At 38.0% G+C, this 25,127-nt stretch overlaps 1 protein-coding gene across 2 annotated transcripts; it reads left to right on the forward strand.

Moving 5' to 3' along the window:
* Nucleotides 1–3,905: 3,905 nt before the first annotated feature.
* Nucleotides 3,906–23,733, forward strand: slc6a13 (solute carrier family 6 member 13). Of its 2 annotated transcripts, none has more exons than XM_042495876.1 (15): nt 3,906–3,993; nt 10,086–10,286; nt 10,876–11,010; nt 12,358–12,498; nt 13,414–13,495; nt 14,091–14,223; nt 14,560–14,694; nt 17,312–17,415; nt 18,415–18,539; nt 18,758–18,870; nt 19,108–19,245; nt 20,085–20,187; nt 20,603–20,703; nt 20,932–21,102; nt 22,486–23,733. In XM_042495876.1, the coding sequence occupies exons 1-15, from the start codon at nt 3,987–3,989 to the stop codon at nt 22,648–22,650; spliced, it is 1,854 nt and encodes a 617-aa protein (XP_042351810.1). In that variant the 5' UTR covers nt 3,906–3,986; the 3' UTR covers nt 22,651–23,733. The 2 variants fall into 2 exon arrangements, with proteins under 2 accessions (XP_042351810.1, XP_042351812.1); XM_042495878.1 differs by lacking the exon at nt 3,906–3,993 and adding an exon at nt 8,978–9,160.
* The last annotated feature ends 1,394 nt before the right edge of the window (nt 23,734–25,127 follow it).

Genomic DNA, 25,127 nt, shown 5'->3' on the forward strand with positions numbered 1-25,127 from the left:
AACTGATTAAAAAAAGTATACATATGATAAGGTTAAGGTTAAGCATATTTGGCAGCTGTAACTGCAAAGGAGAATATGAGAAAAGATAGTAATTATCATGGATTCTGCTGAATGCCAATGCGGGATATGTTTTTGGGGTGTCATTATTTTGTTAGATGTACAAAAAATTCAATCAACAGAAGTATCAAGTTAAATTTATGTTTGAATGTATGAAAAACACTCTGCCCTAAAGGGAAAACATTGCAATGTGCAGATTCCATCTGTTAGGCATTACGTACCAATACAATTTTCTCTCTGCAGCTCTTGTATAATTCTTACAGATGTATTAGACAAACACTTGCTACTCACAGGTCCAGTTGTGGCACTATTTTAGTATGTGCAAGCAAAATGTAACCGTGGCAACAATGCACTTGTTGACGTGACCGGAGTTTAAGCCACTGTTGTTTTTGTCCTGCTGTCTAAGTATTTCAGTCCCTAATTTGGGTTTAAGTATGTTGTTGAAAGACATCTTTGTTGTAGCGGACAAGAGGGGTGGATTTAATCTATTCTATTAGAGAGTGAGAACACATAAATATCCTTAGATTTGCACAACTCATATGAAAAACAATGAGATTGATGTGGTTTGAAAATGAAAATGACACTAAGGTGTCTCTGGATATGGATTTCAACCTTTTGAAGTGATTTTCAGGCTTGTTATAGTCAGTCAGTGATGATTACAGACATCAGAACATGTTTCATTGACAATAGTAAACAAAATCAACCCAGTTACTTGAAAGAAATTATGGTTTTGTGCATTTCTGCAAACCACATATAAATTGCATTTGTATGTTTCATACATATCATATCAACGTCTCTTGAGTGACATAATTCTGATTACTTAAATGAGATAATTTCATTGCCATCAGGAGGGGGAGGGCATAGTAGATGGCTTGACACCTAGACGAGAGGCTGCCAGGCTGCAGACCACTGTCACTGTTTGGGACCAACAAACAAACCTTTTTTCTCTTTTTTGGCAAGACATGGGCAGCATTTGCAGCAGGAATAGTGCCACCAAGCCACGTATTTTAAGCCATAAAATGACCTTTTCTGACCATCACCAAGTATAAACATAAACATAACATTACCACAACACAGTTAAAATACAAAGTTTTAACATATCCGCTACATAATAATGTACAAATGTTACATACATGATTTGCAGAAATGTACATACAATACCAACATTCATTCTGGGGATTGAATTGAGAAAAATACAATTACAGCTGAACCTTTTTTTGTGTAGTTATATTTGGTTATTCTTAATGTGCAAAACTGAATCTGTCACATGACAGCCAAATCTCTGCTGGTGTTTTTCTTTAAATGCATGACACAACAACCACCAGGCTCAGGTTAAATCCGAGCTCTCTGTGTCCTGTTTGGTCATAGTGGGTATTTGAGTTTAATCAGACCCAATCTGTCGTCACAGTGTTGACACACACTGTGTAATCTTTGTGTACACACCTATTACCTACTTCAACCATCATGGCCAATTTTTCTTCCTGGCTGTCTGTCTGAGACAGAATTTTTTACCTCTACGTGAAAGGAGGGAGCAGTCACAAGCATTTCACAAATGTTGGTATTTTGTTATTAGTGACTTGATATCTGCTATGATGTTTTTTAAGGATACTCTTGCTGGACAGGCACCTCTCGGGAAAGGTTTGAGTAAATATTTGTCTCTGCCACAGTTGATCGGTTTGATTTTGCAAAACCTGAAGGGAAAAGAAGGGAAAAGAGTGAAGGTGTTTGAATCTGGTCATCAATCCATCAGTGTATCCAAATGAATATATAACAGGAAGCTTGATAATCCAACCATGCAGTCCAATTGAAATGCACAATTCTGTTTTCTGTAACTCACCTCAAGTTTTCCATATCTGGTCAAATATTAATCATTAACAAGCCCTGGGAGAGAGCTCCCCCCCAAGCCCTAAAATGTCTGCTCTGTTGTTGACTGAAATGTAACCTCTAATGCCAGCATCTCTTAAACCAGATGTTCTAATTTAACCAGAACATTTGAGTTTGATCTGAAGAGACAGGATGGACCCTTCAGACTACAATCTGAGCAGTGACCTGTGGTCGTACAGTTGTAGAACAGCAGGAGGCTGCAGAGAGAAGGAACAAATACACTTCATTAATGAACCCCCTTTTGTTGTTTTGCCTTCTTTTGTGCCCCGTGGACGTTTACAAGCATGACTACAGCTCTTGATGAGCTACTACAGTTTAGAAGAAAGGAACAGTTCCATAACAGACTTTTGCTGACAGGATCACTAAATCATAACCGCTGAGAGAATTTTTTTAATTTATTTTTTTTACCTGCTTTCCTATCATCCAGAATAGTTGTTTTTTTTTCCTTTTTAGATCAGAGTGTAACCAGTATTTTCTAATCTGTATATGTAAACTAACTTATTATGATTCTGTATAGCTAGAAAGAGCTAGTTTGAAATTTGTAAAAAGGAAGTTGTTTGCTTTCTTGATAGCGTTAGAGATGACTGATATATAACAACTCTCATGTCTATATAGCCTCTTTAACATTGACTTGCTCGCCATTCTGTATATAAGGATTGTGGGATGGAAGTAGTATCAATCTTCTTATAAAGCTTTGGCAAGAAAGCAAATAATCACATCGAGATGCTTCACATGAAAAGTGTCACCAGCAAAACAATTGTTTCCCTATGGTACAGTGCGCCTTTCAGGTGCCTCTCTTGCTGATTTGTTTTTAGGTGGTGTTTCTTTTTCCAATTTCAAACTTTTCAGCTAAAGATGCAGAGTCCCACTGTTTGCCGGTGTCACTTTTAGCCATGCACTGTCATGTCATCAAAGATGGGCCGTGTTATTATGGCCAGGAGCTTTACTCATGCTGCAAATTGCAGAGGGATTGAAAAGTTACTGTAGGTGAGAACATGTGACTATCATGAATGGTTTCATGGCATTGTGGACTCGTGTTTCTTAGTCATTTTTGAACTGATTTAAAAAAAAGATTTAACAGGTTGTTTATTCACAAATAAAAAGTCTAAACTGCCACAAAACTAAAGTCAGGAAGACGGCTTTATTTTTATAGAAAGCCAAAGTGTCCGTGTCTTGAATTATAATTTGATTTGAGATGGGGGTTGGGGACAAAAAGACCTCACCCTGAAAGATTTCAGAAAGGAAAAGCAGAGGCACATCACTTCCCCCATCCCTACCTCCATAAAGACCCTCTGGATTGTGACCTTCTAACAAATGCCGTGAAACAGGCCACTCTGGACCCCTGCGGTGGGAAAATGTTCTGAATGGGCTGCTGGGTCTGTGGGGGGAATAAAGACTCCTTTCCGGGGGCTGAATTAAGGATTTGTTTGGAGCAGGGGTTTCATGAAGCAATAATGATGTTTTAATTACAATCAGTCACAAAAGACCACTGAAATATTGGAGGCTGCTATTTTTTTATATATACATTTTTTTAAAATTTTAATGTAATTGTAGATCATGCATTTTTGCATCTTTAAATCTTTTTTAAACCAATCTTATAAATATTTATCATCACTGCTCAAAAACACGTGTGTGCATGCTTGTGTTGACATGTAATCTGAGATGCCATCCTAACACAAGTGTGACCAGCCTCTTCCCCCAAACTCTAGGGTTGCTGTCCGGACAGAAAGGCCCTGGGAGAATGTGTGTGTCAAAAGGTTACGCAATCAGCCCACCATGCTGAGACAGCACAGACCTCTAGTGTGCTGCGGAGAGTGAGTGTGTGTGTATGTGTGTGGGGGTGTCTGAATGGAATTGGATAAAGGGAGGGGGGGGGGGGGGGGACTTTAGAGAGGGGCAACCCAGAGGGAAAATCTCACTGCGGGCTGCACCAAAGTTTTCAGTTTGTCAGATCTCCGCCCCTCCATGAATGTTATATAGTGAAACCTTAAACGACAGCAGGCCTCTATTTGGTGGCCCACTCTCTTCTTGAAACTGTCAGCACTATGAAAGGTGAGTGCCTTTGATTATTGATCATGTGATTTGATTTTTTTTTTGCAGTTAAAGGTGGATAACAAGTGAAATTACAGCTATTTATGAGATATAATGAACATAATTACAGACATCTTAACATTTTGATTTGGTTTATTTATTTGCAGCAGAGCTCAGTGAAAGTTACTGTGTAAAACCAATTAATTTTGGCATATTTAGAGTCTTTGAAAATAAACCATGCATGCTTTTGTCCAGCTAATGAAAGATCTGCAGTATTAAAACATTACTAACATGCTCAAGTGCAAATACGGCACATCCAGGAATCAAAACGTGGCTTTTGTAACTCATATGTTTAATACAGGGCATTTTTATTTTGCATTTTCCATAATTCTACATTTTCATTTATCACAGAGAGTGGCCTCGACGGAGCTTTATCACATGAAACATAGACCTGTTTTACAGTTGAAAAGATTTGAAGTGCTCACCATTTCAGACCTGACACTTTTAAAAGAAAATTATTGCAAGGATATTAAAATTGATTATTAAACCTAATCATAGGCTCATAAATTAATTCATAATTAAAATACATTTATGCCATTTTTAGTCATAGCATATGGTATCGCTTTTATTTTGAATTTATCATTTCTAGCTTCCATGTAGACGCACATAAATTAGTATTCAACATCATTCGCAGCAACTGTAAATCTTTACAGATAGACTTGTGACATTGAACCTATACCTACCAAATGTAAGCTAACTGGCCCAGTTATGCATTACCCACCTGCCGGACCCTTAGGCACAGTATTTTGTAAATATGTAACATACAGCCCATGTAACTATGGGCTGTATAGAGCAGGATCAAGATTATTGCTTTTTGTGTGAGGTACAACGAAGATCCACAGGACTGGGATACCCTTGTTTTTCAGGCTTTTGTTCCTACATAAATCAATATTTTGAAGAAAACTAAGTACCATACTATGGTCTGACTGGTGCATGTAGTCATCATCTAACAGAGTATGGACTCATCGCACAAGTCACTCACATTGCCTAAATAGTGGTATGTATGTATGTAACATTCAGATTTGTAACTCTTATCAGAAGTAATCATCATATAAAAAGGAAAAAAGAGACATTTTTATATTGGTAATCAATTACATGACTATTTGAGAAAGGGGTCACTTGTAATAACAAACCCACAAAGAATTAAAACTAGACTCTGCTGCTGCCTGCAGCTGTGCAAAGCATTTGAGTGTCATTCAGCCCATTGTTTTGGTTTTATGGCCCACAATTTTGTTGTTTCCGTTCAGTCTCACCACTCTCATGGACTTTTTCTCCAGCAGCAGCAGCAGCAGCAGCAGGAAGCTGTTTCCAGCACCAGTCGACAAGGCAAACAAAGTTAGTGACTATAGCTGGTGAACATTGTAAAGCTTTGCGGCAGTGAAGCAATGTTTTTCAATCAAGTGTTAAAGGGGCACGCCATGGATTTTACGCAAAGCTTAGTTTACTATGCACAGCAAGTACTAGTCATTGTAATAAAACAGTTGTATGATGTCTTGTGTGGTTCTTGTGGGACCTTTCTATGTTTGAAAAAAGTAACTCTGATTACATTATCAGGTTTATTGTCTGTGTCTTATCTCCGCTGCAAGACTTAAATATTCTTCACAGGAAGCTACAGTAGTGTTCCAAAGTGGAGGTTTTGAGTTTTTAACAAGAAGTTTCTGTTTTGAGCCTAATGAAATATGTTATTGAGATGCAATATGGAAAATGCAGGATCCAGTGTTTTGGAACTTGACTCATACTAGAACTAGGCAGAATATTTTGATCTCTTCTGCTTTCATCTTGACATATTTTTTTTAATTTGCTCTTTTTTAGTCCCCAACTTCATAATAAGTACAATGCAAAATGTTGTAGTACCACTTAAAGTTACCTTTAGAATAGTGTCCCAAATGGCCTGTGTTAACGTCAGAGTTTAACCAAAGTGCAAGCATGTAGAATTGTTTTTTATGTCCTGTTGATGCTTAAAGATAAACTGATTTTACACACCCAAGGCTGTTTACAGGTCTTTGGGAGGAATGCATGTGTGAAAAACATATAAAGCCTTTTGTGGTTCCACAGGGAGCTGTGCTAGGTGTGATAAATTGCCTCAGGTGACGTTATGTTGTTTGGGGCTACAAGAAAATGAGATGAAAATGTGAAAAAGTTAGGTAGCAGAGTTAAAGCAGGAAGAAGTGAGCTTATCAGACCTAGCTTCTTAACCCACTTTTCATCTCTGTTTGTGGCCTGCAGTGCATCAAAATCTCTTCGAATATTATCACCCAATTAAGTAGGCATTATTAGGGGTTACCAGCATCATAGATATGGGTAAGAAGGGTCTTGCTACATTGACTGTGTTCAGAATGTTGTTACAAATGCAAAAAAGTGCCCAATGGCATCAGGAGCAGTGCCAATATGTCTCACTTTTAATGCTGCAGCTGTTTCTTGTTTGGTTGTTTTAAAATGTCCATTGTATGAATGCACAGTCATATTGACATACATCAGTATCGGCAGATATTGGCTTTAAAATGAAATATCGGCATCAGCCAGCATACTGATTTCATGCCAAGATACAAACCAATATTTTTATTTACTTATTTATTTTGACAAAGTGAACTGCAAAAACCAACCATAAGTTGAATTATTTTTCGTATTCTGGACAATAAATGAATATTACATACACTAAAAAAGCATTGTATTACATGTTTCTGTCTGCTGCTTGGCCATCATGATAAGAGTATACATGAGGTTAATTCCACTCCTGTAGCAACTTGATAATTACTAGGTGTAGGAAAAAGTGGATATATCGATGTCTGTATTGGTCACATAGAGTTGCTATATAGCGGCATATCGAATATTAGCTAAAAATCCAATATCATGCATCCCCAGTCCATTGTGCATCTGATAATGCTATAGAAGTGTAACGCTAAATGGGTAGGGTACTATGGGCGATTAAAGACAAAACAAAGCGCCCAATGTCCAGTAAGTCAGCCACACATTCATTCATCTAGGCAATCCTTCAATAGGTCAGTCTGTCAGTCACTTGCAATCCACAGCTTTTCAGGGAAGCGAAGTTGGCTCTGTTTCCTGGGATAAAACTCCACTGGGCCTCAATGAGGTCATTCTCAGTCTTGGCATACTTTGCATGCCTCTCCCGTGAAGGCCTATAAATGATGTATGTGTAAAAAACTATTTCAGTCTGACTATGCTACTATAAATAACGACAATATTTAGTCTCACCTATTAAAAGGACTGTTTGAAGTGAGGTATTGGCTTGTGTGTTGAGCTTCCCAGCATCCACAAAGAAACTGTGAAAAAGTGAGGTGAACTGTGATCTGGCCAGTGAGGATTCTCATTTGCCAGCACCGAGTGGTGGGGCTCCTCAGCTTTTGTTGCACCAAGTCTTCATTCCCACCAAGAACCTCCTGAAAACAAGGGGCTCTATTTTTACCTCAAGCCACAATTTGGCTTCAGTGCCGGAGATTTTGGCTGCTAAAATGGGTCCAACCTCTAACACTATGCACGCGGCACACACAGAGTCACAGTTGTGCTCCACCTCTGCCCTTTGCCAGTAGAAGCGCATTCCTTAAGGTGGCTTCACATAAGGCTAAATGGGATTTCAATACCCTGTGATTTCATTGGTCCCGTGAGACCAGGTCACACAACATGTAAGGTGTTTGCTTCTGTGGATGTATTAATGATAAAGGAAGTGACGGAGGCTTGGTGCCAACATGTGATATTCTAACTGAATTCGTTTGAGTGTCTTTTCTGCAGACTTAGAGCCAATTCATTTGAATTTGGACTGCAAAAGCAGTCATGATGGGCTTCAGAGAGAGCGATAACAGAAGGACTTGTGAAAAGCCTGTTAATGAAACCTGACAGGAGTGAGCACAGTCAGTGAGTTGTCTGTTTCCTCCACAGAGAGAAGTTCTTTCAGCAGCACTGGCCTCTAAACAGGGGTCTGGCCCTTGGCTTGACTAACTTCTAGCGTGGTCACGTAACATCAAGCATCATTACTGATCTCAGGAAAAGTAATGACACACATCATAGGTCATGTAAATAAAAACAGGCATATCTGGAACATCAGTGGGAATTATTTTTGAGAACTAGCCAAGGTCCTGAAATTCCTTCTTGTCCCTCCAGCTTTTAAGTACAATTAATCTTTAAATAGATCCCCTTTACCTTCACTGGCAAGGTAAATGCAACTGTAATGAATTTTGAAGATAGTTCTGTTATACTGAGAGACGTTTGTAAATCAGTTAGTCTTGTCAACTGTTTTTTTGCATGCCTACATGAAAAATTGGTGTCTACGTTTAACAGCAAAACAATACCAAAACATATGTTTACAAGCTCTCACACAACTCATGCAGCATATTTAAAATTTTACGGTGATTTGGCTTGACTAATGTATTTACAGATTTTTCCATTTGTGGATAATATAGTCCTTTATGTCGTGTTTATAGTTATATTTGGACTCTGTTTTTGGGGTTTGTTACATTTTCATGTTATTCTTGTTCTGTATCCAATTTTATTTTTGTAGCATCTATCCTCATGTGTCATGTCTGGTTTTACTTCCTGTCTTTGTGTTTCCCTGATTAGTTTCACCTGTCTTTTATCAGTCACATTTGTCCTCCCTTGTTAGAGTATTCCCTGCACACCTGTTCTGTTTTAGTCTGGTTTGCTCCACTCTTGTGTTCCCTGCCTCACCTTCATTCGTTGGTCAGTCACTGTGTTTGTGTGTGTGTGTTGTCTTGATTAGTGCTCTTTGTGAATATATACCCGTGTGTTTCCCTTTTTCCATGTCAGTTCGTCTGTAACCCTTGCTGTGATTTTACTCTGTTACCCTTGCTGTTAACCCACGTGATCCTGCCCAGAGTTCTTTGTTGTTATCCTGGTTTGTTTCAGTTCAGTTTTTGGTTCATATTTTATTTGTACTCTTTGTTTTTGGTATCCTGTTGGTGGGGTTTTTTTTAAGACACCTTAGCTATGTTTGAATCTGTTCCCTATCATGGAAATAGTGCACTATATGGTGTGTTAGCCATTTTGTAGTGGTGCTCGCAAATTTGAGTGTGGATATGGGGGAAGAAAATTCCAGCGTAGTGTCCAAAATCTTTATTCTAGGGAATAATGAACAAGTGTGTGAGGTGTTTGTGAGGTGAGTGCTTGAATTACTTTTATCTCACAATATAGGGCTATAAAGTTCACTATTTAATACACACTACAAAGAGAATCGTGAGTGAGTGAATGAGGGGACGGTTTGGAACACAGCTCTTGACACTCATGACATGAGTAGTCAGTCATGAGTATATGCATGAAGACTGGCTGGAGCCCTCTTACTGGATGCAATTTTAGGCATACTGAACAACTTGTAATTGTAACTTTTAATTCAAGTCATTTTAGATATTAAAATCTCCAAAAACAGACAACTGTTACAGGAATTTGTTTCCATAACCCATTTTGTACTTTTATTTTTTTTGACTGAAGAACTGTGGAAAGGACAGGAACACAGGCTACATCAGGATGAGGCTATTATTTATTTGACTGTTATTATTATTTGACTGTTAGTTGCAGTCGACACATTTGTGACGTCATATCATATTATACTTTACCAAAGTTTCAACGTATATAATTTGGAGCCATTTCCACATTCAAAAATAAATTTTAAGTACATGTTCTTGATTTACACATATTTTTGACAGACATGATGCATGACAGCAGAACAGAGTTCATTATACTGAGCTGTCATCAACTTGATTTTGTTGGTGTGATTTTGCTTACATTAGCCAAAAAAATATCAAAGTTTTGATGTTGATCTTTATCCAACGCGGTCTTGGTAGTGAGTCCGTAAAGGTGTCTCCAGGTGACATCATAACCAGTTCTGTTATTTGTTTCATTGGTAACCATGTAAAGAAAATTCTGGTTGAAAATTGAAAATGAAAACTGAATTGTAGAACATAACCTATTGGATTATGTCATTCTTTTTCAAAGGAATTTCGATATCAAAGTAGAAATGCTTGAAATGACGATGTCTTTTGTCCATTTCTTCTTTGTGAATTTTTTTTTCCACTCTGGTCACCCAGGGGACACAGAGAACACGTCCAAGGTGGAGCCCTCCAATGGGCACAGCAGGCCCCTGGAGATCGTGCCCAGTACAGAGGAGAAGATGACAGACAGGGGTCAGTGGGGCAACAAGATTGAGTTTGTTCTGTCGGTGGCCGGAGAAATTATTGGCCTGGGGAATGTCTGGCGTTTCCCCTACCTTTGTTACAAGAATGGAGGAGGTGAGTGCTGGAATAACTTTTTTTATCTCATGATAAAAAATGTTTAACACAAAAGCTCAAGTTTCTGCATTTCATGTAACATCAGGGTTGAAAGAATTATTTAGTAATTCCACCATATAAGCACAAGGCTTCTGGGAATTCCATCTTTACATTTTCTCGCAATTGCATGGCTTCTGAGAGGAAAGCTAATACATGGGTTAATATGTGATCTATTCCAAAGGGATCTATTGATCATTATGGGTGATAGTTCACTGAAAATAGGAAAAGAGCCAGACAGATTTTGGAGGCCAGTCAGCTAATGTCTGATACATGGGAGCACACTGACAAAGAGAAAAAAATTGCAAACAATAAAACCTTGATTTTTTTATGTTCCATGTGAAGTAAATTCTTTTAGCAACTAGATGGATGATTTCAGATTTCTTCTGATTTTTGCTGTTAAGATAATATTTGTATACTTTAGTATAATGGCTTATATCTGACTGCTCTAAATTAAAAAAAAAAAAAAATCAGCACTTTCTGCCCTGCATTGCTTGAGAGCGCACCAGACATATCTGAATGAACTGTTCATTTAATCTGTGTGCCTAAACAGGTGCCTTCTTCATACCATACCTCATCTTCCTGTTCGCTTGTGGGATTCCGGTCTTCTTCCTGGAGACATCTCTGGGCCAGTACACCAGTGAGGGAGGCATCACCTGCTGGAGGAAAATCTGCCCACTGTTTGAAGGTAAAACTGATTTCATTAAGAAATACAATTTAATGGATGTTTCAGGGTGTTTATAGCACCATGCGTGGATCACACTCTTCAGCCTAGTTTAGTTTTTGTGCTATGCACCCCCAACATCTGCTTATTTACACTTTTATGACATAATTAACATGTTTTTAATATCTTTCCTCTGTTTTGAAAAAGTGTTTGTTTGAAGAAACCTCCATCATTGTGTTCTGAATAATAAAATGTTATGACCACAGTACATAAGTTATTCTGAAACAATGAGTTAATTATGCACCACATAGATTCATGAGGGCAAAGATGTGACAACATCTGAATATGTCTGTGCAACAACGTGGTACGCCAGAGGAATTTCAGCCATGTGTGTACAATGTGTCTATGTTCATGTAGCCGTTTTAGTATACATTATATGCATACTGCACAAGTGTGATTTTGTATGTGTTTGTTTGCACACGTGTGTCAAACAAGCAGTATACATGTCATACAGATGTGAGCTGGTGATGAATGTAGATATAATTGCTGGCAAGCGACAAACACTGACTAATGTTCCATTTTTTGAATGAGTCTGTAATCAGCTACAATTATAATCCACACAGGATGACAGCTGGTAAAGAGTCAAGTCAGGCACACAATCATAATTTAAATAAGAGTTTAAAATTGTGCCTGTTACAATCTTTTAATTTGCTGTACCTACTCATGACATAATGAAAAGAATGGCAGCAGTAAACTGAGGATGAGTTTAATTAAATACTGAGATACAACTATGTGCTTTTTCCAGGGTCAATTTATGTCTCTTTGTCTAATGTGAAAGGAACTGTCACTGATTCATATCATCTCTGTGAGTCATTTGAAATAAACTACAGAAGTTACTTGTATGTGAAGGGACATGTAAATTGTAAATTTAACTGAATTTACTTTTTTTTTATTCAACACTGCAACAGTGCTCTCAATGCATCTCTGCAATAGGTGTGATTGTTCAAGGGTGTCAAGGGCTCAAGTTTAATTGTGAAAATGCACCACAGTGTCTGCGGAGATAGGATGCAAGACACTGTCCCTCAGCAGACTTGAAACTATGTTACTGTATGCCTCTGTGGAAATCAAAAATATGTGTCACATATAAACATACTTTATTTTTAGTCTCATGGCACTGTCAAAGCCATAATGCAGAGTTTCTCTGTGGTCACAACTCTCACCTGAGCCCACGTTTTTTTAAAACATGCTACATGGTTGCATTTTTTTTTTTTTTAAATTGCTTTGAATTTCCTCTTTGTTTCCTCCAAAACCCATAGGATAATAGCCACATTTTATTATTCATTCAAAAACTTGATGTTTTTTTAATTCCAGGAATTGGTTATGCCACCCAGGTGATTGTTGCTCTACTTAACATCTACTACATCGTCGTGTTAGCGTGGGCCATCTTCTTCCTGTCCAACTCCTTCACCTGGGATCTGCCCTGGGCTTCCTGTAACAACACCTGGAACACAGGTGAGCCACAGGACGCTAATTTCTCAGTTTAGTCTATCTATCTATAAACCGAAGCAAAAAGATGTGCCGTGCCTCTGCAAGTTATGTTTACTGTGTGTAATCATTGATGAGGTGAAGCCAGGTCTGCATCAAGATATGCTTTTTGAGTGGCTATAAACTGCTTCAGCCACAACTATTTTATGGATTGCTGTAAGGCTTTTAACAGACATTCATGATCTAGAGAGGATGAATCCTAATGACTTTGGCATTTCGTTTTGTTTTTCCTATTGCGCCATCGTAAAAAATTCAATTGTATTAGCCAGGTTTCAACCTTTAGAGGGCAGTCACTGTACATATTTATAACACAATATGTAGAATTTTCATCCTTTGCACTCAAATGTCAGGACTTGGACCTGAATCAATCAACACTAAACACCCTTTTTGCTTTTCAACTGAAAAGGGTGGTTTGGGGGTTTATTACTATTTACTTATTATTTACTTTGATTTATGATCAAATACCTTAAAAAAGCAAAACAGTCCCATCAGGTCTAGCTATATTATGTGCTCAGTGCTAATTAGCAAATGTTAGCATGCTCACACACCCTATGCTAAGATGGTGAACATGATAAGCATTATGCCTGCTAAACAACATGTTAGCATTGAACTGCTAGCATGGTTTTAGACTTTTGGCATTGTTTACATAAATATATATGTTTCAAATAATGCTGTTTTGTTCTTTTTCTGGTGTTCTTCATTGACATTTCATTCATTTATTGTTTCCATTTATCTTAAAGGAGTGAATGTTGCTGCACCGTTTCGCTCCTCCGCCTCAGTGGTAGCATTGTTTCGCTTCCCTGTGTGTAACTTGGAAACCTGAGAGAAAGCTTGGATTTCTTCATGGGATTGAATGTCTTTTTGTCTTTCCTTTCATTCCAGATTCCTGTATGGCATTTCAGAGGGGGAATAGCTCCATCAATCACCATGAGAACGCCACCTCTCCTGTCATTGAGTTCTGGGAGTAAGTGCCTTTTTTGTTTGGCCATGTCCTCAAATGGCCTCATTGGGGCCAGTAAGTTCACCACATATTCATCTTATTAACAAGTAGTTAAATGTTGTTTTCCATACTATTGCAAAATGTATGACTAGATACAACTTTTAGAAGTTTTGGAAGTTTTGCTACAAGCAGTGGCATTCTAAAGGGGGGCAAAGGGGGATGCAGCACCTACATAATATTAAGCCGGCCCCCTAACTGTGGCAAATATTTTCCAACCTTTTTTCACCATGTATTTATCTCCAAAGAGGTGCAATTATAATTATTCATGGCCAGTGATAAATAAAATATACGTTAAGTGTATTGTTAGTCTTTTGGAGAACCAAGCCTGTGAGGGTGGTGTTCACCAGTTATTCTTGATATAACCCTAAAATTGGATGTTGCTCAAGCCCCTCAAGCTACCAGGCTACCAGGCCTTTTGAATTGCTTTTGACCCTTTCCCCTTACCCCTTCTTAACTCCTGAGAGCATTGACAAACTTATGACTTTGATAACAAGAGTTTTCATTTTCGGCTTCGGTGTGTGTGTGTGTGTGTGTGTGTGTGTGTGTGTGTGTGTGTCAGGCGAAGAGTGCTGAGAATCTCCTCAGGCATTGACCACATTGGCTCTTTAAATGGAGACCTGGTTATCTGTCTGGCTGTTGCATGGGTCATCTGCTACTTCTGCATTTGGAAAGGAGTCAAGTCTACTGGCAAGGTGAAACCACAACTCCATCTATAACCAAAATTAATCAAATATTCACCATACAGTAGGAATAAGGGAGTCATGATTATGCTCATGAATCATGAGTCATGATCATATCAATTGTATTCTGCAGCATTACTTATTTAAAGGATTATTTTATGTCTTTTTTTCACTAGTTTTGATCGAGACGCTTGATGTGTGGTTAAGTCTTTCCTCACGCATGCAGGAAGTGATGCATTACAGTCATATTAAAGCTTAAACACACTATTAGAGAAGAAAGAATTTCTTCTTGTCATAAGTCTTTTAGACATGTATATCTGATAAAGAAATGCTGCTGTTTTCCTGCAGGTGGTTTACTTCACAGCCACCTTTCCTTACGCTATGCTGCTGGTGCTGCTGATCAGAGGGGTCACCCTGCCAGGAGCCTCCAGGGGAATCCACTTCTACCTCTACCCTGACCTGGGACGGCTGGCTGACCCACAGGTAGGCTGGAAATGCACTCAGATATACAATTTTGTTGTTGATTCACAGAAACACAAACTCCTAGACACGCAGATACTGTTAAAAAGACGATGATCTCATCTTGACCAGCATTTTAAGGCCTTCCAAATTGCTTTGTTACCTAAATATTTAAACTGGCACAAACAATGCTGCCTACTAATTATACACTTGCACCCTGACATGATTATACTGACTGACTGGTATTTTAAGCACACTTTTAAGGACCTAGAGTTACTGTAAGTGTTTCAGGTCATGTTAAAACCAACATGTCCTTCCTTCCATGCCCCCTGTGGCTTCATAAAAAAATTAAATGATACTGAACTGGCCTAGCAAAATGTAACTCTGCTGGCAGCTAGGTGACCAGCGACCAAAAGTTTCAGCACCATATGGAGGGAGTAAATTAGCATGGCTGTCATTGGTTGTGTATAAAGTTGGTGGCTTAATCATTGAAAGCTTTTTATTGACTTCCCTCATGGAGCAAATACGACTTAGCATTTGATCAGCTGGTATCTATTTGATTTGAAGTTTTGTTATGCCTGTAATCTGAATTTGATCGCTCAGAAAAGCTGTGCTGTCAGTACAGTGGGTTTTTCTTAGCGCATTTCAGAATTACCAGCATGAAGTGTTTCCAATCTGCTGTGTCTTTGGCTATGGTGTGGTTAGGTTTAGACAACTTTACCAAACTGTTATCACTCTTATCACTCTCATAGTGTCATTTTCAGCTGCAGCAGAGAGTTGTTTTCAGTGAAAAAGCTTTAAAGAGTAACTAAACACCCAAACCACCTTCTCAGTTGAAAAGTTTTCAGTCAAGAGTGTGGGGCTTAGTTATTCTTCAATAACTCACTGTACAATCAGTCAATCATATTTTATTTATTTGGCACCTTTCAAACAAATCAATTCAAAGTGCTTTACAGCTTTATTGAAGAAAGACATAGGAAATAAGCAAAAATTGATCTTAAAAAACAGAATTAGTATGAACCATAAAACTGTTATAGTAAGACACTAAGAAAAAAGCCAGACCAAAAGGATAGGTTTTCAGTTTACATTTGAAAGTATCAATATTTCCAGCTCCTCTTAGATCCTCCGGCAGGCTGCTTCAGTGTTTTGGAGCATGATTGACAGACCTGCTGAGCACCAAGTGGCGGACAGACAAAGTTGGCAACTAGTTAGCGTAGCCTACATAGTAAGACATTTGGCAGATAATGAGCCAGAAACTCGTCAGGTGATCAGAATTACAGCTCCAAATGACTTGTAATGTTATTTCTGATTGGAATGGTTTGCTACCACGTTTGCATGTTTTTATGTCCGTGTTGTGTTCACAGCTTGTTTCTGCTGCCTCCTAGTGTCCAAAATGCCACTTTTTGCAGGTTTAGGTATGCAGATCTTGTCTCTGGTATCCATTCATCCACTTTTCTATGACATTTTGTGAAAATAAAATCCCATTACTTCCTGCTTTTGCACTGATCACAAACATAGCTTTCTTTAGGCAGTTTTAACTAATAATGCTACCACCATTTTTTTCTTAAATGGACAGTGTCATTTAATAATGTGCCTAGCAAAATGTCAAGGACTTATTCACTGCTGAAGGAAAGAGAGTGGATTGGGAATAGAAGTGGCATCCGGGACTTTACAGTTTTCTCTTCCCCTTGCTGTTAGATTGCAACCAGTGTGAAAACCCAAAGCGGGGCCCTCTCAAATCCCTCTAAGGGCTCTGGGGATGAATACAAGCCCTGTTTGTGCAGGCCAAGATGAGCCAGGCTAGTGGAGCTGCTGCTTTGGGAATACCTGCCTTTGTGTAATGTTGTGTCCGGAGCTTGTGCTGTTGGTTGGACCCTCAGTCAATCAGATCTTTAGTGCTGGTGAACAGCTATCTGAAACATGCCCCAGTGCCCCAGGAGCACTTAACCAGAATTGCAAGCATCAAGACAAACCTCATTTGAATTTTGAAGTGCGATCGAGTGTTCAAAGAGAGGATGTTAAAGTGCTGCACTTTGTGCCTTGGAGAGACAGAGGGATAAATAGGCTTTGCTGGGTGGGTGATGTCAGGATGCAGGGTTGAGAGGGTGAGTTTCAGGCTTAGAGTTTTGGGATTTGATAGATGCATTGAGTGTTAAGATTGTGCTTTTAAAAAGAGATGAGATATTGTGACTCGAGATAACTCTTTCGATATAATGGATCCATGATTACTCTGTTTCTGAGAGCTGATGCAGCTCAGAAAGCCCTGACATTTCACTTGTAAAGGAAGTTGGTTCGGTGTCAGAGGAGCTGTGGGTCTTTTGTATGTTATCCAGGTTGAAAAAAATCAGTATGAATACAGTGTTCCTCAAAAAGACACATTTTCACAGATGACTCATTCAACATTCAGCACAATGTAAAATGTTCACTTCACACTTTCTTCATTAGATAGAATTAACTTTTGGAATGGGACGACTCAAAGTCAACAAAAAAACTGAAACAAAAAATTGTCTTCTTCTTCTTCTTCTGAATCATCTTCATGATGATGATGATGATGATGATGATGATGATGATGATGATCATTATTATGTCCTTTTTAATTTCAGCTCTCTGTTTCCTCACCTTGTTTCTATTCTGTCTAAAGGTGTGGATGGATGCTGGAACTCAGATCTTCTTCTCCTATGCCATCTGCCTGGGTTGCCTCACAGCCCTGGGAAGCTACAACAAATATAACAACAACTGCTACAGGTAAGGATTGAAATGATAATAAAGTTGGCATTATAATCAGTTGTAAAACTCTCAGATATCAGTACAATTTGATGGGTGGTTTGAGATTACAATAATAGTAGACATTTTAAGGGAATTAAATCTCTGCTTCAGACAATGCTGAGTATCATTCTCAACCCATTACAGTTTTTCTTGATTGCTAAGACACTGAAAATGAAACTCGAATCCACTTGATCTTTATCATCACCTTCTTAGCACAGTGGAAGTTTTCTTTTACAAATGTGCTGACACTTTTTTATTGGTTTCATGCAAACATCTGTTGACAGCTGATAGAAATTACTTGCATAAGTTTAAATCTCTAATGCATCTGTGTAAAACTTATTTGCACAATTCTTGATCAGCAATCAGTCCATTTCAAATATCTATTAAAGAGGCAATTTCTATGCTAGTTGCAAGCATGGATCAAAAAGGTCGAATGCACATACAAGTAATTAATGAATGAAAAGCTAAAAAAAAAATAAATGAGGAAAACTTTCTTTCTTTCTAAAAAAATACCTCTCTGGTTTCTACAGTATTTTAACAAGACACCTAAAAAAAATTGTAAAAAAAGAAAACCTGAAGGTGCTAAGTGCAGCAGAGCTCATGATGCTGTGATATGCTTTATTGCCTTTTTGGCACAAACTATAACTATGTAAATTATCAACTACTGGTGCAGGCATATAGCACAAACCAATGTTGAACTGGTGTATATTTATAGCTGTATTTTGTTGTCCATTGTGTAAAAAGAATGTATCCATCCATCAATGTAAAAATGTGCTTTTGTTGTGTGTTTTAAATGTTTTGTGACTATGTGAGCATTTTGCAAACAAAATGTGTCATCTTAGCCAGAAACTTCAGGCCTGCGTGTGAACTGTTTTGAGAATGTAACTTCTGCATGGACAAATGTGTCTGAGCAACTGAGAAAAACTGTAACACATGCAGTTCCTAATTATCAAATACCACTGTCTGTGTTATTTCCAGGGATTGCCTGTCCCTCTGTTTCCTGAACAGTGGTACCAGTTTTATTGCAGGGTTTGCCATCTTCTCCATCCTGGGATTTATGTCCTACGAGCAGAACGTGCCCATCTCAGAAGTGGCTGAATCTGGTTTGTTTTTTCTTTTATTGTTTATTAAAAGCATCTCTGCTCCCATACTGATAGGTATAATATCCTCTGGGAGTCTATCTAAAACATCTGTTTCTGGTGATTTACTTTGGCTGAATTATGTTAAATGAGTCAGAACAAAGCTGATGATGTTGCTGATAATATCAAAATGTGCATATATGTATTTTTAGTCAAAAAATGAGATTAGAATCTGTCTACAGGTCCAGGTTTGGCCTTTATTGCATATCCCCGTGCTGTGTCCATGATGCCGTTCTCCCCTCTATGGGCCTGCTGCTTCTTCATTATGATTGTCTTTCTGGGACTGGATAGTCAAGTGAGCCCAACATATGCACCACACAAACCCACATGAACAAAGAATTCCAGTATTAGCGCTTAAAAAATATTCTCACAGAGCACCAGTGAGTATTTATCAAGCAAATGTGCACAGATCTGCTTACACGTTGTTTGTCAGGTTTTTTTTGGACCGGTCAGCAGCACACATGCACTAACAAACAAACATGTGATGCACTCATGTATACAAATATCTCATGCTTGTGTCTTTCTTGAACAGTTTGTGTGTGTGGAGAGCCTTGTGACAGCCATGGTGGACATGTATCCTTCCACTTTCCGACGTAAAAACCGCAGGGAGCTCTTCATCCTGGCAGTGGCTGTGATGTCGTTCCTCCTGGGGCTCATCATGCTGACAGAGGTTGGTTTCAAACGTGAAAATACCTTGTTATAGACGACTGCGTTTAACAGTAACTATAATTTTCTTTTGCCAAACAGAACGTCCTCTCCGATGGGGAACAGAACTAGAAGTAAAACTTAATCTATGCTCTCTTCAAAACCAGATTCCATTGACAAAAACAGTTATTTTACCTCGCTGAACACAAGAGCTGCTGGCCTACCACTGCCTTTAATCAGTTTGTTAGTTTGCTTTTTTGCAGCTTCGGTGATTTAAAGGGTTAGTTTGGATTCACCAAAGTCAGTCAAACAAAAACAAACTAACTGATTGAAGCAGCAGTAGACCAGCAGCTGGTAAAATAAAAGTTTTACTTTTAATAAAACTTTTACTTTTAAATCAGCTACCAATCAGAAAGGGCTGTGTGTTTTCTGTGCTATATGATTTCATATAGTTTTACCATTCTTAAATACAAAAACCCCAGTGACTTAAAGTCATTATGAAGTTCCTTCTGTTTGGATTCTTCATTCACTGTGGAGGCATATAAGAAAAACACTTTCCTTCACAAAACTCAGCCAAACACAGGGTGAGTAATTGATTCACAAATGGTCATTTGAGGGGGTCAAGTATTCCTTTAAGATTACAGAATACGCATGTAATTTTGCCCAAAATTGAAGGCCAAATGAAGACTTTCTGAAGATTTTAAGAAGCTTGATGATATTCTATCAAAGCCTTTTAAAAGTGAAATGGCCTTTTTCTTTCTACTGGTTCAGTAGCTTTCATAATGTGCAGAGTTTCTCAAATTTGACAGCATGTAAGTTTTCTTTTACTGGTTATAGGTTTATTACCTGTGTCTGTCTCCACAGGGCGGCATGTACGTTTTCCAGCTCTTTGACTACTATGCAGCCAGTGGGATGTGCCTGCTCTTTGTGGCTATTTTTGAGACTGTTTGCATTGCTTGGATTTATGGTGAGTGTGTTAGGAAAGCTATTCATGAGTGGTGGTATTTAAAAAACAAAAGGCTTTATTCTCAGTAGGCACAATTCATCCCAGTCCACAATGCCGTCTGCATTCAGCCGATCACTAAGAATTAACTCTTTTCTTTGGTTCATACATTCGAGCCAAAGAGTGTTTTGAGGGTTATTTCAGTCAGTTGGTTAACTGAGTGAATAAAGTTAATAATAGTAACATTCACTTAAATCACAGTAAAGTTGCCAACTGTATTGAAGCAGATTGTATAGTTGCTAAGCAGTCATTTCAATAATGTTTATTCTTTGTCGTTTTTACATTTCTGCTATTTCAATAGAGTGATTCTTAACTCAGATGACTGTTTGATATTGATGTAAGTCTCCGCTGTCTTTCACTTGTCTTTCCCTGATTACAGGTGCCAACCGTTTCTATGACAACATAGAGGACATGATTGGCTATCGCCCCAGCCCTGTCATAAAATACTGCTGGCTTTTCTTCACTCCTGCAACATGCTTTGTGGGTTTCACATTCATTTTTTTTGTTTATATGCATGCTTTCAATCTATTCTTCTGAGACAAGAGCAGCCTCTGCTGGCAACAGGGAAAATACATTTTAATTTGCAAACTACCACATATAGTAAACAAAGCCTTCTTTATAATTTAGTTAATTTAAATCTCAGTTTTGTAGCATGGTCAACATCCGCCCATGCATAACCATTGAGTAGCTTTCTGTCTCTGTCCTCAGGGAACATTTGCTTTTGCCCTGATCAAGTACTCACCTCTGAAGTACAACAATGAATACATATACCCATGGTGGGGCAATGGCATAGGCTGGATCCTGGCCCTGTCCTCCATGCTGTGTATCCCTGCCTGGGTGGCAGTGAAATTGTACTACACCCCTGGAACACTGAAAGAGGTATGTTGCTCAGTCTTTGTAAATTCAGAAGAATAAACCAAGAAAAGAAAGCACTCCACATGATCATAGATACTTAGGAAATTAATTGTGTTAGAGCTGTTTTTATCAGTATTTGTGTATTAGCTACAAATCACATGATTATATATATGTCAAAGTTTCATGCTTTGTAATAGACCCAGAGAATTATCAAACAACTCTGTAGCCCCCCTTTGCTCTACTGCAGAGCATCTTTCAGCTCACTGTTTCCGTTTTACAACTTCAGTGTCACTAACCAGATGGCAGATGAACAAAGTGAGCAACTAGTTGAATATAGTGGAGCATTTAGCAGCTAAACAGGCATTTTTCCCCTTAGTGGTTGGTGGAGACCAAAATAGAGATAAAAGGGGAGTGAATTTTGGACTTGCATTTGGTGGATGTACAATAACAGAAATGAATGCTAATACTGTTGCTGCTGTATGTTCAAATAGGCAACTGCTAACACATTCAGCTTAACAACTTTGTGGGGCCATAATGTGTCAATATTGTGTTTACAGTGAGTTGCACTCGCTGTAAACACAAAAAAAAGGAAGTAGTCAAAAAAAAGGAATTAAGGTTCTGTAAGAAACATTCACAGTATTAATGTAGCAGAAAACTGCTGTTTGCTATTCAAAGATAAGGTAGAGTAATGGCGTCCTGAGCAGAGAATGAAGTCACACTCCCTCTGTGTGTTCTCATCCAAGCTTCTCTGTTCTTTGTTGTGATAGGTCTGGCTGTTTGTGCATGTTATTATGAGTTCATGTGTTTGAATACCACTGGCTCGCTAATTGCTGCCTCTCTGCACTGCACTAACACGGAGGTTATGGGCAATTACCGCTGATAATGGCAACAGCATCATCACAAAACTGTCAAGTTCACCCTCCAGTTCCCTCCTGGTTAACAAAGTTTGCTCTATCAGCACTGTTTACATTGGCAGTACTGTTTGCCATTTGCAGACAGTTCCAGCTCAGAATATCATGCTCTGAATATCATATACAGCACATCTAAGTAACTTACAAGTTGTAAGAGTTATATTTTGTTTTGTTAAGCCTAACTATGGCAGTTATCTTAAAACTGTAAAAAAAAATTTGAAAATAATCAAAGTGGTGTTCTTGTGGTCTAGTGCTTAAGGTTTTTAATAAACAGCCACAGTGTTCCTGTTTTTTTTTTGTTTTTCTGCTGCTGTGCATTGAAGTACTGATCTTGAATAATCTTTTTGATACTGTTACTGAATACAGTCTTGATTAGATGATTGATGCTGATTCCTGTGTAATAAACCTTTTGTTTGAAAATTGATCATCAGTTGCTGCATCACTGTAGGCTATCACTGATATATTTTCCACAATTTTACAAATTTTTCGCTCACAGCGCATCATTCTCTTGACCACTCCTTCCGATGAGTTACCGAAGACAAAACAGGAACAGGAGAAGCTGCTGGCCATCTTTGCAGCAGACGGTGACAGCCTCCATCAAAAATCTCCTCCCACTAAGGACGGTTACTTCCCTGTTGATGAAAAGGAGTCTCATTGCTAGACACTTGCTGGTTGGAATCAGAGCCTCTTAGGGGTCAAAGGTCACTCCTCAGCTTTGACACTCTGTCTGGCCCCATCCTAATCTTTCTCCACAATACCTCACCAGACAAGGTGGCATAACAGGCACGCTGCAGACCTGTAACTGCTGATCTGCTGCTGGAGCTGTTCTCCTTTGTACACTGCCCTCAGTATGATGGCATCAGCATTCTTACTTCAAGAGTTACATCAGTTGGTTTCCATCTCATTGCCAGAGGCAGAGTCACATGTACACTTGAAAAAATGTGGCCATTGTTGTAACACAGTGGCTAAGAATTCACATTTGATCGTGTCTGCTTTCTAAGGAAGCATTTTTTTCTGTTATGGACAACTCTGTTGTTCAGTTTTTCTGACACATTCTGGCTACTTTATTGATTTTAACAGCTATCTGCTGTGGATGGAGCACATGAGATGTCACATGAATTTAAAAAAAAAAAAAAATTCTACAAAGCACACTAATAACCAATGCTAGAGAATGCAAGATTTTGATTTTTAAATCTATGTTTAGATAAACTGACCACAACTCAGTTAAGCTTTGCTATGATTGCTTTTTTTCAGATTAATGCTGTTATGTTCATTATTCAATATGTTTTTATTTCTTTTGCTGAACATTGCAGAGTTGTATGAATATGTGTTTTTTTTTTTTTCAATTTTCTGATTATTGACATGATTTAAATTTAGTCGAATTTGCCTTATCTCTAATGCATTCAACTGTATGAAATGAAAATGTTAAGTGCCTAAAGGAGACAGTTGTGCCACTTAGATAATCTGAACAGGGCAGGCTGGTTGAAGGGTTTTAATTTCAAAACTCTCCAAATCTTTTCTCGGCATCTCTTTTTCTGCTGTATAATAATGACCTTCACTATGTGTTTCCTTAGATGTTGGAATGAGTGGATGATCGTTGATTGCTGATAGGGAAAACTTTTAAATGTATAACTTTTATATGCTAAAATTATTTTTTATGACTGCATAAAAATACTTTCATTTAAAACACATCACTCTTGAAATAAGTGCTTCTTTTTGGTGGGACACCCTGTTCATTATTCAGGGCATGAATGATATTAAATCAACCATGTGCCAGTTTTGATTATCAAAAAAGAAATATTTTTAATTCCAGCAATATAGTCCTTATTTAGAAGAACATTTCATGTTAAGTAATAGTCCAATTTTTCTATCAAGTAATCTTTTAAAACATTTTACAAGTTTTGGATGTTATTTTGTTTGTGAAATGGTGTGCTGACTTTAAAAATACAACATGTACAACAAAGTAAAAAGAATGTAAACATTTTAGGGGGTAGATTTAATGTAATGTAACCCTCGAGCTTGGTTAACATTTTATACTCTACTGTCCCTTAGAGCCTTAGGTGCTCTTAAAACATACATATTTGAAGATATTGTCAGTGTTAAGATTTGCCAAGCTAGTGTAATGTATGTTCTATAATTACATCTTTTAAATATCATCAGTGATTGTGGTAAAAAAATACAGAACGTGCAACACATTGCAATATAGACAATACAATGCAGTATACACAAATACGTCTACGCTCAATGTTTAAACAGTTCTTTATGTCTGTAGTTCATCCATCCAATAACTGAATGTATTGTAGTGCTTCTTCAATGCGTTAATTCTGAGAACTTCTGATGTAAACATGGAGGAGTTATTAGAAACCCTGTGCTTATCTATCTCTGTGTTAACATTTAACTCACAAAATGCTACCTAACATGTAGCTTTAAAAGATTTGACATGCAGTTTTACAGAAATCAGCATGAACGTGTGAATCTTATAGATATTATCCTTGAACAACCATTACATCAGCCATTACTAAACTTAGATACTGTATATCTGTCATTTCAACTTCAGTTTAAAAATCATATTTTTTCCCAACTGTGAAATGTATATGATAGTTTTTTTTATGTAAAAATCCATAGATTGTAATTGTATGGATAATTCACTTCCATGTCTCTCACACTTTCAAATCAGCAGGCTGTTTTTTGGTGTCATTTCAGATCAGCAGGATTCTGGGATAAAGTAAGACAACTGTTGACGAAAAACACAAACACACAAAAATCAAAATGGCTTGTACACGAGAAGTTATTTATAGTCAGCACTGGGGAAATGGTATGACTTACACAAATCAGCTTCATGCTGTCTCTTTTTCACATCTCAAAGTGAAATCTCCGGGAATGCTTGATGTGTTGTCTTTTAATGTTCTGACAAGATGCAGCATGCGGTGGAAAGGTAAAATTGATGTCTCAATTTGACATCTATTGAAGTATCATCACCAGAGTCAAAAAGTTTTGGTTGGAGTGCAGCTCTGAGCATCTGAGCATTAATGATTTGATGATGTGCAAAACTGCTCCTAAATTGTTTTATAATATAAAACACTGCAATTAAAAAAGGAAAGTTCATGAATATGTGCGTAATTCAATGTAAAGCTAATG

This window comes from Plectropomus leopardus, chromosome 11, assembly GCF_008729295.1.
Source record: "Plectropomus leopardus isolate mb chromosome 11, YSFRI_Pleo_2.0, whole genome shotgun sequence".
Taxonomy (NCBI): Eukaryota; Metazoa; Chordata; class Actinopteri; order Perciformes; family Serranidae; genus Plectropomus; species Plectropomus leopardus.

Excerpts from the sequence above, each read along its gene's own strand:
- slc6a13 (XM_042495876.1), top strand. Across the intron at positions 11,011-12,357 it reads AATCTGCCCACTGTTTGAAG|GAATTGGTTATGCCACCCAG; the intron begins GTAAAACTGATT and ends TTTTAATTCCAG. Across the intron at positions 21,103-22,485 it reads CCCCTGGAACACTGAAAGAG|CGCATCATTCTCTTGACCAC; the intron begins GTATGTTGCTCA and ends TTTCGCTCACAG.